Source organism: Haemorhous mexicanus, chromosome Z, assembly GCF_027477595.1.
Source record: "Haemorhous mexicanus isolate bHaeMex1 chromosome Z, bHaeMex1.pri, whole genome shotgun sequence".
In the NCBI taxonomy this organism is placed as follows: Eukaryota; Metazoa; Chordata; class Aves; order Passeriformes; family Fringillidae; genus Haemorhous; species Haemorhous mexicanus.
In genome coordinates, this window is record NC_082381.1 from 86488224 (window position 1) to 86503727 (window position 15504).

General features: G+C 42.8%; 1 protein-coding gene across 4 annotated transcripts in view; it reads left to right on the forward strand.

Moving 5' to 3' along the window:
• The window catches only part of SETBP1 (SET binding protein 1), a 267689-nt gene that overhangs the window by 37848 nt on the left and 214337 nt on the right, over positions 1-15504 (forward strand). For 2 of the 4 annotated variants that reach the window (XM_059836818.1, XM_059836819.1), the window contains exon 3: positions 13806-13889. The exons of the other annotated variants lie outside the window; for them this stretch is intronic. In XM_059836818.1, coding sequence (XP_059692801.1) covers positions 13806-13889 — 84 coding nt within the window. The remainder of the gene's footprint in view (positions 1-13805; positions 13890-15504) is intronic. 4 annotated transcript variants of the gene reach the window in all.

Below are 15504 nucleotides of genomic sequence, written 5' to 3' on the forward strand. Positions count from 1 at the left end.
GAGATGTGTTTTTTTGTTGTTGTTTTGTTTTTTTTATTGTGCTGTTTGTTTGGTTTGGTTTGATTTGGCTTGTTTTTTGGGGTTTTTTTTGTGGGTTTTTTCTTTTTTCAGTTTTTTCTTTTTTTTTCTGTAGGCACTGCCAGACCACTTTGGTTATCAATTTTCAGGGGAAACTGAGGCTCACAGCTGTAACCCAAATTGCCACATGTTACTCATATATGGCATTGCTGTTCCAAAAAACTTACCTTTCACAATTTCCAGGCCAGTGCTTTATCTTTCAGGCTGTTATATTTCTACACGGCTGTCTACTCAGTTGCTCAGGATTTTATATCAAGAAGAACCAGCTTCTGACCACAAGTTTAGAAATTTGCCTTCTTCAAAAAATAAATGTATTTCTTGATTTTTTTTTTCCCTCACTGTGTGTGGCTTTTAGTTCCCAGCAACTCGTTTCTCTGAAAGAAAGTAAAGGAGCCTCCTACAAGCCCCATGACACAGAGTTTCAGTCAAGCAGGGACCAAAAACAACTGTGTCTGAGTAAATGTCTTATTTGGGTGTTTGTAATCTGACTCAGCAACCCAGACCTTGATTTTTATCTTCTCAGAGGATTGGGTGGGAGGAATGGGTAATAACAGTTCAAAGCAATGCAGCTCCTAACATCTGGGGCTAAAGGGAGGGATGGTATTTTGCAGTAAGGACTATCAATATCTTGATGTCATTGTTCAGTTGTTTGCCCTGTTGTTGTAACATTTTACAACCAGAAAAGAAGCTCAGATCATCCATGCTTCCTAAAAGACACTTTGCTTGTTTGGAATATTTTAGGAACTACAAATATACTTCATCCTTCCCCCACTGATTTTGCTTCTAACACCTCAAGAAAATACAACCACCAAGCTTGGGTGAAAGTGAACATCAAATGTTGGAAAGATGGTGAAGTAACAGTGGAAGCTGATAAATTTGATAAGTTTGGTTGGAAAGATGTCTCTCAGACTTTGAATGAAAGCAAAGCAGACCTTGCCCTCCCTAAAAATTTTTCTGTCAAAGAATAAAAATGCATGGAAATTGGAGTGGTTTTTGGGACTGCAGGCATTCTCAGAAAACCCTAAATTGCTTTTAGGGAATTTAAATGAAAACAAACATGCTGGTTTTGGCCACATTTGGCTAGATAAGAGAGGTCATTTGGGTATTTATTTATTTATTTATTTATTTGTTGATTTATTTATTTATTTATTTATTCACTGACACCATTGCTAAAACAAGTCAAAACTGAACATTTCTAGGCATTTGAGTTCCTCCTGCTGCTTTGATTTAGGCCTTTGAAGCTGCAGGCAGGCCAGGGCGGAGGCTAGAGCCCTGTCTGCCAGCACTCTGCTTCTCTGCCTGGGCTGTCCCCAGCCTCTGCTAGGAATTAAGGAGGTTTGGGTTGTGTTTTGTCTCCTCTGAGGCAGAGTAGGCTGCCTGGACAGCAGCTGGCTATCTCTCCATGCTTGCCGCTGATTTGCATGTGACCATGCTGTTTCCTGTAGTTTTAGATCCAGCTCTAGCAGCAGCACAAAGGCATGGGTTCAGGTCCAGTCTTACACAGTTGCTTTGTGGCCCACTGTGACTCAGAGCCTTGGGTTTTTTTTGAACTTCCAAGAGAGATGCTGAGACAGCTGATACGGGAAGTTGGGGGTGGCAGATGGCCTTAAAGCACCCCTAAAAGCGAGAATCTGACAAGATCCACTCATTAAGATAAGCCTGGCAGCCTTGTACTAACACCCATAGGCTTTGTGGCAGGGAGATGTGGGACTGTCAGGATAAAGGGACTCAGGTCTTCATAGAATCATAGAATATCCTGAAATGGGAGGGATCCACAAGGATCATTGAGTCCAGCTCCTGGCATTGCATAGAACACCCCCAAAAATCACACCATGCCTGAGAGCATTTTCTAAATACTTCCTGAACTCTGCCAGGCTGGTGACCACTGCCCTGTGGAGCCTGTTCCAGTGCCCAACCACCCTCTGGGGGAAGAACCTTTCCTGATATACAACCTAAACCTCCCCTGACACAATTTCATTTGATCCTCTTGCGTCCTGTCACGGGTCACCAAGGAGGCTTCAGACCCCTCTGATATCTTTGATCCTTCATACAGATGATGTGGTTTGGCTTCCTTAGCCAGTGAGTGGCAGCTTGTCCCAGAAGTAGTCCCTGAGTGTGTTGCTCCTTTTGCCCACGTTTGGGCATGATATGGCACTGTGGGAGTTCCTCTTTAAAGGTGACAATTGTCCTTTGGTCCTTGTGAGGCCAAGATCAGCAAACACAGTCCCTTAAATTTCACTACCAGTGGTCTTGTAGCTGCTGGAGGGGAATTATCTAGGTCTAGATGGATTCCATAAGCCTGTATTAATCCAATATTTGGATGGGAGAGCTTTGAAGGTGTTCAGTTCTGTTGTATAGATAGAGTCACAGCTGAAAACTCAGGTATGGTAGTCTAGAGATGAACCTACTATTTGTTTAAAAAACTACTCTCAGGCCCTCCTATAATGAAAAGATTTGTTGCCATTAAACATGGGAGAAGGGAAGGAATCAGAGACAGTGAAAGTGATTGTTAAATACAAAAAAGTCTCAGAGGGAAGGCAAGTCAAGGACCCCAAAATTTCTTAGTGTCACGCCAATAGTCATGAGAGGACAACATCTTCCCTTATTACAACATACAGATGCAGAGTATTTTGAAACCTTGCTACAGAGTGTAAATGTGAAATTATGTGCTTCTGGGATGGTTTTATGCTCAGAAGCTCCAGTTAGAGAGGTGAAAGTTGGTACCTGCCACAAGTGGCATCCTGTTAGTGAGCACATTAGAGGATCTTCTGGGGCTTTCCCTGTGGGCTAAAAAATGCCCAGAATCCTCATTCCCTTCACAGGCTGAATTAGCTGTTTTTGTGGAAAACTGTGACCTCAAAGGGGTGCAGTGTTCAGGAGTCAACTTGGATGCTATTAGCTCAGTGTTGATTGCTCGCAGCTCCTGCATCTCAAAATGAAAGTTCAAGAAAAAATAACCTTCCCCTTCCCAGTTTTCCATGCTGCACCGCCTTCCCATTGATTTTATTGCAGTTCATTGTTATCCTTAATGAGAGAATTCCGATTTAATGGAGTGTTGGACAGATTGTAGTCAGCACAATTCCTCTTTCCTTCCACCCTATTTCTGTAGAATAATATAATATGACATTTAGCAAGTCCTTTTTTGTTTAAAGGAATATCCAAATGGAGGAATCAGATTGATTGCCATCTTGGTGTGCTTTTCTGTTCTCTGGAACACCTTCCCGCAATAGTAACAGCAAATGTAAAGACTGAGAAACTTGACCTGGCAGGTGCCAGCTCTTGGGAATAAAAATGTTCAGCTGTAGGAAATATCTCTGTTGCAGCAGCGCTGTGGAAGTAATTAGGCAGAGGATAATGGATGAGCTGCAGTGAGATAGGAGGGGATGACTCCACAGAGGTGCTTCACGGTGAGATCACAAACTACAACAGTGGAGCGAGGATGGGCTGGTGATGTCAGCCAAAACCTGTGGTGAAATTTGTCACCTCACACAGGACTTCTCCCTGGCTGTTCCTGTTTTTATAGTTTCCCAAATATGGAGACCCCTCTGCAGGGTGACTGCAGCAAGTGTTAAAGATGGAAATGCTGCCGTGTTTCAGTTTTACGTGAACTACTGGTTTCTGTTTCCCCTGTTACAAAGTATTTTGCATTCACAAAGCACTTCCTCCTTTCTGAGGACTGCAAGTGGGCTGTTTGGGTGGGCAAAGAGTCGTTCTGTAGTAACAGGCACATTGGGTCAATCTTGGGGTCAATCTTGTGGTTGTTCTGTGAAGGTCCAGGAGTTGGACTTGATGATCATTGTGGTTGGTCCCTTCCAACCCAGAACATTCTATGATTTTCTGATTCTTTATTAGGGATCACAATACCAACAGCTGAAAAACTCAGTGCAACCTTTCCTTTGGAGCAACCCTCGCCACACTCTGCATGTTGCTTCCCTACACGTACAAATGCAGGTGTGGATAAATGGGGATCCTAAGACAGACAAGGATCATGAAGATCAGTGCTTGCAAGTAGAGGAATGATCATGAGTGAAAGCATTCAATTTCTTCAGTTTTGTTCTGTTGTTGGATCAGGCTGCAGTGGAAAAACACAACCTTGAATCAGAAGGTACTGCCTTCAGGAGGATTGTCTCCTCTGCTCTGTGTTTGGGAAGGACTCAGATGTAGGTGCATGGCTAATCCAAGCACTCCTTCCCTAGCAGTCTGCGCAACACCTTTCCCTCTGGGCAGCATCTGTGCCCAAACACAACCCCTGGAAAGGGGAGGTCTGCTCTTCCTCCCCAGCCACCTCTCCCTGCAGGGGATTCCCCTGCATGATCTCATGCAGCTCTGGTGGTAATTATCAGCATCTCATGGCTCAGTAGGGTTTGCCTCCAGAGGAACCAACCGTATGGCTTTTGGCACCCATCTTCACAGGTATGTAACATCTCACTGAAAGATAAAAAAAAAGAGAAAAACAAAAATCAGTAAAAAGTGTTGAAAAAGTAGTTTTCTTACTCCCCTTTTCACTCTGCTGTTTAAACAGCTTTGTAGTTGTCTGGTTTAGAAAACTATTTCTCAGGCTAATCTATTTTTTTTTTTTTTAACCTTGAAGTTTTCATTTCAGCTTGAAAAACAAACATAACTTCTGTTTTGCCCACAGACTTACTCCCACCCTGCCACAATGTTTTTTGATGGCAAGCCATGCAGTTCATTGAGCCATCCTCTTTCCTTTTTCCCTTTTCAAAAAGTTAAAAAACAAAAATCCCTGCTGTCTGCACTTTCCAGGCACGATTTTTTTTAAAGATGCAGTGTGGAAATAATGGTGTATTTTAGGAAAACTTTTTTTTTTTCTTTTCTTATTTCTTTATTGCCACTTTCTTTATTTTCCTCTGGTTTTGCAGGGTCAGGAGCTTGGGAAGTTAAGGTGCATCAAAATCCAATGCAAATTCCCCCCCCCCCCATAGTCCCACCTCCCCTTGCTCTAGCCTGTGCTACTATAGGAGAAAATAAGGTGACTTGGAGAGTTAAAGAAAATCTTAGCCCAGCATCACAGTCCTCATGTCCTGAAGAGTCTGCCAGCCCAGTTCAGGAGATGAGGATCTCCCTTTTCCTCCTCTGGCTTGATGGCTCTCAGTGGGAATCTCCTTGCTGGAGTGTGGTGCCTCCTTGCCAGGAGAGCAGCACATGGGTTGATCTCTGTGAACAGGTTAAATAAACAGGACTATGTTTGGGTTAATTGTCACTGGTTCTACTGCTCTCCATTACTGATCTATCTGGGAGCCTGGCCAAGGAGCAGATGTGAGAGACAGCATCATCACCTCCCTCACCGTCTTCATTGTGTCTGGATTTATCTTTTTTCTTTTCCTTATCCCCCCCCAACCCTTTTTCTTGTATTTTATTTTATTTTCTTCTTTTTTCATTTTTCTTTTTTTCACTATTTTTGTTTTTCTCTTTGGCTGAGCAAATAGGCCAGATGGCAGTGAGAGGAACAGACAACAAGTGAGCCATGGCATATGGGCAGCCTGTTTAATTTCAGCTCCTGTTGGGAAGTGGCTTGCAGGGAGATAAGTTACAAAAGCAGAAGAGGAGGAGGAGTGTGTGTTGCAGGGGAGGGGCAGGAGGAAGGGAAGACCCTTTTTGAGATGAAGCAGCCCAGCTGAGAGGAGTCCAGGGCACAGGGGACTGAAACCTTGGCTGCATTCCTGACACAAAGCAGTAAATTAGCTGTTTCCGAGTCAGTTGGTGCAGGAAGTCTTGTTGGCTGCACATGGGAAGGAGAGATGGGAATGTCTGCCTCAAACAAGGAGGAGGAGGAGGAGGAGGACATGTCTCCGATTTCCATCTCACTCCCCCTGTCCCAGGCAAGCTCCAGCCAGGTTTAGGACCTGGGATGTGGAGGGTTTTTTGCCCAGCTGCAGGAGTCGTGCTGCCTAGATGATTTTTTTCTTTTGCAAATAGGACTGTGTATGTTTTGCTCCTATGGGCATCAAAGTGAGATCACCCACTAAATAGTCCTTTGAAGCAAAAGGCATAACTTTTTAAGTTTTGAAACAAAACAAAAAGTTGACACAAAACAAAATTAAAGGCAGCTTAATAACAATGTAGTTGACAGTGATTCCCCTTTCCCCTTCAGTTCTGTTTTGGCCTTCTTTTTTCGCTGTCTCAATTTACTTTTTGGATTCAATGTGCAAGCTATCAGTTTCTGGCTATCTATTCTCATCGTTCATGCATTTTGGATTTTGTTGACTATGACCAAAGGGACTCTTCCCTTAAATGTGTCCTAAAAGATTTAGGAAGAAAATTAGAGGGAATTGCACTAAATTATAGATATGTGAGACTTCCTGTCTTTGTTTTGAAGTACTCAGACTTTGGTAGAGAGTGAGGAGAGGTAGGTGTATTTTCTTACTTATTGTAAATGTGTTGCTTTTGAATCTCAGCTTCATTGAAATGTAGTTTAAAATGCCTACACAATTTATGAACTTGAGAAGTCTTACTCCTGCTGGTGCTTAGTGGTTTTGGTGTTCCATGGTACATGTTCTCAACACCTTAATTCTAGAGGTTTTCTTAAAAACACCCATTTTGGCCAACAACATCATAATTATGTTCTGTTTGCTCCTCTTTGATGGGAACAAGCATGAAATCCCAATACAATCATCACACAAATGGACCATTTGGAGCTCTGTCCATATTATCAGCATCCTACTGGTGGGTGGGACTCCATCTCAATATGCCCATGCCTGAGATTCAGCTGTGAGCTCCGTGCTTGTGCTTGCCAGGGTGGGAAAACTCTACAAACCAATTAGCTCTGGAAATCCTGATTCTGTTGGTAGGATGCAGATGATCCTGGGCAGCAGTTGCGCTCTAAGCCTGCACAAAGAACTTTTTATATGGCTTTAATTCTGCAGAGAAGTTTTTATTCACTAGAGATTCTGCAGAGAAATGATTATGCATCACTGGCTTGGTGGAGCAGAATTTTAACTTACAGCTCAGGCATTCCTCCACTGATTAGTTTTAACATGAAATAGAAACACAAGCCTCTGATTTATTGGTGAAATATTTAAGATAGATTGTTAAATTATTTAAATAGCAGAGTTTAAAGCAGGCAAGATAAAACAAAACAAAACAAAAAAGGCAGTTCATCCAAATAAGAGCTCAGTTCTCCTGAATTTGAAAACTGTACATTTAGACTCACTAGTTATCTAAAAAAAAAGTTTCCGTTTTTTTACCCTCACAAAAAACCCTAATTTTGAATCTTTTTTGCTTTTGATCCCTGCAGACTCTGTTTCATCTTCAATGCTAGTAATTGTTGCAGCCTCCATAATTTCCTGGCATTCATCTAGCACATATTTGGGCACTCACCCACACTGGATGTAGTTTTCCTCTACAAATGCTGCTGGAGAGGTTTTTTGACTTACTGTTGGTAAACCAGGTGAGGACTGCTCCAGTCTTCTTGCCTGGGTTTGGACATCACCCCATCCTGTCCTGCCCTTAGAGGTGACCTTCCATCCTACCTCAAAAAAGCTGTTTGTTTGCATCTGCTACATTTGTCTTTGCCTGGTTGCCCTCTGGCATCTGTATGACATTGCCACAGAGTAAAATTTGAGATCTCTTCTCAAAGGAGGAGACAGAGGTCATACTTGTGGTCTTCAAAGACTCCAGTGGGGTCACAATAACAGTGTAGTCTTGTGAGAGTGTGAATAAGTGTGAATAGGCATAAAGATATTTTGTGGACCCTTAACATTGATTTAATAAAATCATAGAACAATTTGGGTTGGAAGGGACCTTAAAGATCATCTGGTTTCAACGTCCTGCTATGGGCCAGGGGCACCTTCCACTAGACCGGGTTGCTCACAGCCCCATCCAATCTGGCCTTGAACACTTCCAGGGATGGAGCCTGCACAATTTTTCTAGTTTTTTTTCCCCCTAATTTTGAGATAAAATATATGGGACTTGCTGCATCCTATGGAACACTTAATGTTTTCAGTTTCTGTTTGTCTAAGGTTCTCCAAATTCGAGAAAGCTTGCTCATTTCCTCAGCCATGTCTGTTCTGAATGTCAGATCAGTGTGACACAAGAAAAGCACAGGTGATTAGGCTTTGACATGTCTTCAGTAAAAACTCATGGGAAATGTGCATCAAGACCCATAGATATCTTTGAAAATTTCAGTCATTTCTCTTCATCTGCTTACATTTCAGCACAAAAAGAGAAATATTTTTCAAGCCTGACCTCCTCTAGCAAGCCCTTCATCTTGGGCTAAGCATCTGAGAAGGAGAAAATTTTCAAGGTCTTATTCTTTTAAATGTGGCAGCTGAAAAAAAGATAATTAGGACAGGCAAATCCAAACAGTACTTTTGCAAATGGCATTTTTTTTTTCCCTGTGTATGTCTATATTATACTTTTCCACCTGCCTTCAAAGGGAAGCTGATAAAAAGGATTTGCTTGGTCTTTTTGTTGCTGAAGGGGGAAGGGTGCAATTTTTGTGTAGTGCTGCAAGACAGATTCTGCAAGTGAAACTACCCCAGCAGGGGCAATCCTGCCCGGAGGGGACAACTCCAGGGACTGAGCAGATTTTCTTTTTTTTCCTTTGCCCTCCTTTGTGGATTTGTTGTGCTGTGGGACCAGGTCTTTTATGGCATGTTAGGAGTGGGGTTTATGGAGCAATCAACTCCATCAGCAGTAGTGGCAATCACATAATGCTTTGGTCTTTTGTAATAGATTTTGTGTGTATGAGCTGAAAGTATGGCCAGGAGGGAAGGGGATGTGAAATGTTGTCTTTTTTTTCCCCTTTTTTTTTTTTTTTTTTTTTTTTTTTAAGTTGGAAAGAGTCTGTCTGAGTTCCTTTATGCTTTTCAGGCTCAGGGATGAGAGAGAGAGAGTGTACGTGTGTGCGTCTGTGCCCATACAGTCGCTCAAGTGGGAAAAAACCCCGTTTGCAGTTCACACAGGAGGAATTTCTGATGGAGACAACAGTGCTAAGCAGAAAGGCACATCCTGATCTCTAGCAAGTGAGGGGCACGCTGGCGGACACACGCACACAACACATACTCTCCAGGCACTCTGCATAATGCGTGCAAAGCGCTGCCCTTTAATGAACGTAACCTATGGTGGCTGGGATGCAGCCGGCCAGACCTCACCATTAATAAACTGGGAACATTCTTCTCCTTTTTAGTCCCTTTCAATGCCAGCCCTGCGTTTTGATCTCCCTTGAATGCTGCTCCCCCTCATTTGGGGCTCCAATTCTGAGAAGATTTGGCGCATTGTTTGAGGTCGCAGGATGTCGGATTGATTTCGGAGCTTTTGTATTGACTCCGGGCTCCTGAATGAAGCTGTCATGTGTGTCTGTGGTTGGCTAGCAGGCTGTCCGGCTGCAAGCTGTGCCTTCCTTTGTTGTTTAGGCCTCATTGAGCTGAGGGAAGAGGCTCATTTCAGGGTGATTTACCACCACCCAAACACCAGCTGTCTGTTGTACTGCTGCTTGCCTCCACCTTGGATTCAGTTCTTGTTTCCCTTCCTTTCCCCCCTTCTCTCCCACTCTTCCACTGTAGGCACTTGGGTACTGGTTCTTCAAAATGTGTGGATCACCCTGACAGAGCAGCAAAAAAAACATAACAAACACTGAATGTGTTGTTCTTCCTAATGGTGTTTATGCAGCCAGGGGGATTTTTAGAGTTTGCTGTTGTGGTACTATACATAGACTCAAAGAATGACATACCACGTTGGAAGGGACTCACAAGGATCATCGAGTCCAAGTCCTGGCCCTGCACAGGACAGCCCCAAGGATCACACTGTGTGCCTAAGAACCTTGTCCAAATGCTTTTTGGACTCTGTCAGACTTGAGGCCTTCTCTGGGGTGGTTCCAGTGCCTGACCACCCTCTGAGTGGTTGTGCCAGCTCCCTAGGGAAAAAGCTGCATCCAGTATTTTCAATTGCTGTTACTCAAAAAAGAGAAAGGCTAATGAAAATCAAGCAGGTTAGAGCCCAGCTGGACCTGTCAGCTTCTGCAAGGTGCGTGGCACAGTGCTAAGCCAAGCCCACCTCTGGAGCTGAGCTTTCCAGCCACAGACTTGGAAGAGAGGATCCTACTGTTAATCCCAGCCAGCAACTCCAGAGCACAGAGCCTGGCAGCTCCCTGGAGGCCGGCTGGTGCCATGTGCCTCGTGTCTGACTCCTTTAAGTGGGGCTGGCAGCTCCACACGGGATGGCTCTGGGCAACGCCGCAGTGATTTGTGTGTGCCCTGTGCCTCCCCTGGAGCTGCTGGCGTGAAACGAGTTGTGACCGACCCTCATTTGACTTCTGGGTGATGCAGTTCAGTTTTTCTCGACCACAGGCTGTTAAAACTGGCAACTGCTCAGCTCCTGTCACCCGTGCAGCTGAGATAATTAAGCCTGTTACTATTATTATGGGGTTTTTTTTTAATTTTTCTGCAAACTTTGGCCAACTGCTGGAGCCCATGGTGCAAGGAGGTGGGTGAGGCCAGCCAGATTCCCTGTAAGAGGTGGATAATAGGACATATGTCAAGGAGCCTTCTTGCTCTTTTGCCTTGGGAAGGGTGATGCCTGGCAGTGGATGTGAGTCAGCAGAAGGCAAAGCAATCTTCCCTGTTGAAAAACCTTGTGCCTACCTGCTTCTAAACAATAGCATCTCATGTTATCAAAAAACCAGGAAAAGCAGAAATTCTTCTTAATGAATTAAGACCAAACATCTACACCCAGTCAGATGAGGCTGCTCTCTTCTTGGTGTTCTCTCTCTCCCCTGTGAGCATCAAGCACTGCTGGATGAAGAAAGGAGGGAAATATTAGGAGGCAACAAGCACAGCAGGATAGCCCCAGCGAGGTGTTTTAATTTCTTAACGAACTCCTTGGGCACTAGAAACTGTAAAATAACATAGAGATAAACAAACAAAAACTCACTAACCCTTAGCACCCTGTAGGGCTCTGTTTCAGATCGCTGAATAAAAGCTGAAGTTGCACATGCATGTTTAATGTAACACAAGGCGTGTGCTGTGGAAAAGCACGCTTTCCTCTAATCTGGTTCCAGACAGAAGCATCCAAACAGAAGCCCCTTTCCCTATCCCCACTGAACTGCTTGGTGTATGTGAGGAAACCCCTGAATGACAAGGCCTCCATCTGCTCTGGAACAGAGTTGCGACTGGCTGCAAATGTTGTCCATATGCTTTTTTTTTTTTCCTTTTGCCTTTCAACTTAGCTGCCTAATGTTAGACACCTATCTGCAAATTAATCATCTGCTCATAAGGAGATTTCCTAAAATAAGGTGGAGGTAGTAGCTCATTCATCCAAAGCACATTAAGAGAGGTGAATCTGCAGCTGGAAAAGGAGGTGGGATTATTTATCAGTGCATTGCTTTCATTTGGGTTTTCTTAGGGAATTGAGCCCCTTCATTCTTGTCAGAGGAAAACAAAAAAACTCTGAAGTTTTGGGTTCATATTTCCTTTGTACTCTTGATTTTCCAGGTGGTTATGGGCAACATCTTGTGATGTCTCTCTGTCAAATAAAACTGGTGATACTTCTGTTTGGGCAGGAGAATATGGCCATGGTTTGCCATGAGCTCAGGTGGCATTAGACCCATAAGAAGGGTCTAAAAATGGGAGGTTTTTTTTCCTTGGCTTGTGGTTAAAGAAGGGTTGGATTATTTTATTTGACATAACAGCTTTGCAGTGGACAGTGGGACAAGCTGAGCACCAATGAGACATATGTGGATATAGTTCCTTTACCACAAGTGTATGTTTATGCTATAGCCACCCCAAGGCATCCAGTGGCCTTTTGGGAAATGTGTGAGTCTTTTCTAGTTCTTTTTGTAGTTCCAACCTGTCTCATATGCTGTGGGGTGTCTGGAAGATACTCTGTGGTTAGACAAAGGGATCTGTCCCTGTGCCTCATTTTCCTGTCTCTAACACAGCATTTTAATACACTTGCTTTAAATACAGTTTAATCACTTCTTTCTGAGAAAAAAAAATTATTTTAATAGATTACAGACCAGTTGTTGAAGGATTGTAGCAACAGGGCAAGAGTGAAACACCTTTGACAATTGGGAGTCACAGGCAGAGGGGACCAGTTGGAAGTAGTCCCCTAAAAACCTCAGAGTCTGCCAGTTTGTAATCAGCAGCCCAAACATAAGGCATTTTGGGTAGTTATCAGATTAGGTATCAGTACAACCTTTTCAGTGTCATAGTTTTTTCCCAGCTTCTGTTTTAGAAAGAAAGATATTTTCTGCACATTATTTGACCTTGCTGAGATTTTGAGATGCTGAGCTCACCAAGTAAGAGACCTCTCCACACCTGGCAGGTTGCAGACTCTCCCAAGGTGACCAAAAGTTTTTCTGCCTGTTTTTAATTCCTGCCCCCAAGGGTCATCTCTCTGCTGTGCCCTGACATTGAGCAATGGCTGCAATTCCTTTTAATTGTGCCCTTTCCCTTCCTCATAATTTAGGGCAGAGCACTTCCACTTGGCTAAATTCACTGACTGTGTTGGGATCTTCTTTTCTATATAAATTAATCCTGCTGAAATCTCATGACTGTTCATGGCTGAACACGAGCAGATTCTCCCTCCATTCCCCAGCAGATGCCAAGAGTGTTTATTTTTCAGCTTTGGACAAAAAGTCTGGAAGTAGGCAATGTCTTTCTTTGTGTGCATGCCTATGGAAAAACAAGTAATTGTGATGCATTTGTGGAGACTTCATTGGCTCTTTTTGACCCCATGCAGTTTAAATTCAAGCAGCATTTTGACCAAGTCTGGAATCCCAATTCCTTTCTGCCATGGTGATTTATCAAGATGTTCAGGTTTGATAAGCAACAAAAATACTTTGGTGAAGAACCAAAGTGACAAATAATCCCCAGAAAAGAACCCTGTTAACATGAGTAACCTTGCTGCTTGGATCATATTCAGTCAGTCTGAGGGGTTTTCAACAAAAGTAAAGGTGTCTGAGGTCAGCTTCACTCTCAGACTGCTGGTTACAGGTAAAAGGAGAATGAGTGGACTCTGTTTCTTTGCAAATCTCTGTTGGTTTGAGCATCAGTCCCTGGAAGGATCCAAGACCAGATTAGACAGAGCTTGGAGCAGCCTGTTGAGGGGAATATGTCCCTCCCCATGGCAGCAGGTAGAACAGGGTGATTTCTAAGGTCCCTTCTAACCCAAACATTCTATGAGTCTGTGTCACAGACATTGCAGAGTCTGCACCAGCAGTTTTAGGTGAGAGTGTGCTCTTGGATTCGTGGCATGGATTTACTGTGGGTGATGTGGACCCATTGTTTTACTGAGAGCAAGTCTCTCCTGAAGACTTTATTTCACCAAATCTGGGCACGTCAGAAGCAAGTAGGCATTAATTTGGTAAAGGTGAACAGAAGAGGTAGTGTATGAGCTTTTCCACAAGTCACTGCTGTTTGGTATTCGTACTGGGTGAGTATGTTAGACATGTTTCTGTTCGTGCAAGTGTGTGAAAACCATGGGTTAAAATAACATGTTTCTTTTCAGCTTTGCTTTTCCACTGTCGTTTCCCACACACCTGGCCTTCCTTCTGCCTCTGTGTGACTTCCCTAATGTTGGGATATTATCCTTTGGGGAAGTCTTCTTGGCAGATTGGGAGCTCCCCCTCTGTGAAAGTGAACCTCCCAGCAGCACAGGAAGAGTCCACAGGCTGCCCTTTCTTCCCCTGCTCCTGATCACAAATACAAGCCTCTTGGTTTTTAGTGGTTCAGATTGTGCTGATGTTTTTCCTTCCTTATCTCTTATAGGGAAAAGTCATTGGAGATTCAAAACTGCTTATGAGTTGTGGTTGCAGAAAAGGGAAAAATTCTCAAGTGAAAGACTCAGATCAGGTCAGTCAATATGTACCTTAACTGGTGAAATCTAAGAATGTCTTAACGTCTGGTGGATTTGATCTGCGTTGTTGCATATCAGAATTCCTGGACACAAACAGAGTCCTTGGCATGATTGACAATGGTACAACATTAATGTTTTTGTGTTTGTTACTTGTAGAAAAACCCTCAAGCAAGGTTGGGGATTCATTGCACTAGGAGATGTGAATTCCCTAGTCTGGCTTATTCCCATCTGGTTTATTTATTCATGAATTCTGTTTCTTTATAAGAATCCACTCCAGGCAATGCCTCTCTTAAAGAATATTGCTTTTCCTTGCTGGCTAAATGCATGCAACCTTTGGTCTCCTACTGTAGCTGCCTGGATGGGTGGTAGTTCATTGCATGCTTTTGTTCTGAAGTGACACCATCACAAGGACATTCTTTATTGGGGTTCCTCATGACATTTGTTCACAAACCGATGGCCAGGTTTCAATATTCATTACTTGGAATGAATGGCCCCTTATTCTAAAATTGGTCAAATTGACATTGGTGGGATCACTGGTAAGGTTCAGTAATTGCAAGTGAGATGGACTGTGCTTGGAATAACAGCCAGCTGGTGGTCTCTTCCTTCCCCCTACCACTTGGCACTTATTCAGACTAGCCAAGTTCATCCATGACAATTTTTTTTTCAGTCCTTATGGCCTCCTGTCTCTGTAGCTAAAGATGAGTTTGAATCTGGAGATCATTTTTTCCAAAGATGAAACAAAATTTGGTTTGAGCATAAACATTTTATAAAATCAGGTCACCCAATGTTAAATGTGGCAGAGTGAAGCAACTGGTCTCAATTACCAGATAACTTTGCACTCTAATGTATCTTGAGGACAGCCTGTGACTGGGTTTAGACCTGGGGCAGATTCCAACTGTGTCCATGAAGTTCCAGAAACTCCTGATAGTTTCCTGAAGGGAAAAAGAGATGAATTGTCAGGAAGAAAAGTGTTTTTCACCTTCAACATGCATATTCGTCAACTTTAATTAATATTAGTGTCTCAAAGCCTTGTTTTGTTAATGTTTGAGATTTAAGAACAGATCTATCTTATCTATAAACCTATCCATCTATCAATACTGTTCTGCAGTATTCTCTGTTGTGAGGAATGTTGGTCACACTTACCAATTCTTTTTAGAATTAAGTCTTTCACTGATTTGCTTTGTTTTGCTTTGGTGCTTTTATTAGAATTTTCATATTAACAAATTAATTGTTATGAGCTATATCATCAATTTACCATCAAGACAAGGATTCATTCTACTTTTCTTTAAAAGACTAGCTTCCCATTCTCTCAAATGCAAGCTTAATATTCTCATTTTGAGGTTCTAACACATCAGGGGGAAATTAATTTAGAAATAAGCATTCTTACTAATCTTAGTCTTTTGTATTTTGATGTACTCTGGTTAAATTATTTTAGGGGGACCAGAACACCATTGGTAGCATTGATTAGAGATAAAGTTGGAAGATTTTGATTGCAGAGAGGTTTTACAAAGCAGTATCTCTAGCAAACCCTGGGTATTAGACCTTAAACTCACAAATGACAATATTTTAGAGTGTAGGCAACAGTTTTCAGAGGGGGAAAAAATATCCTTT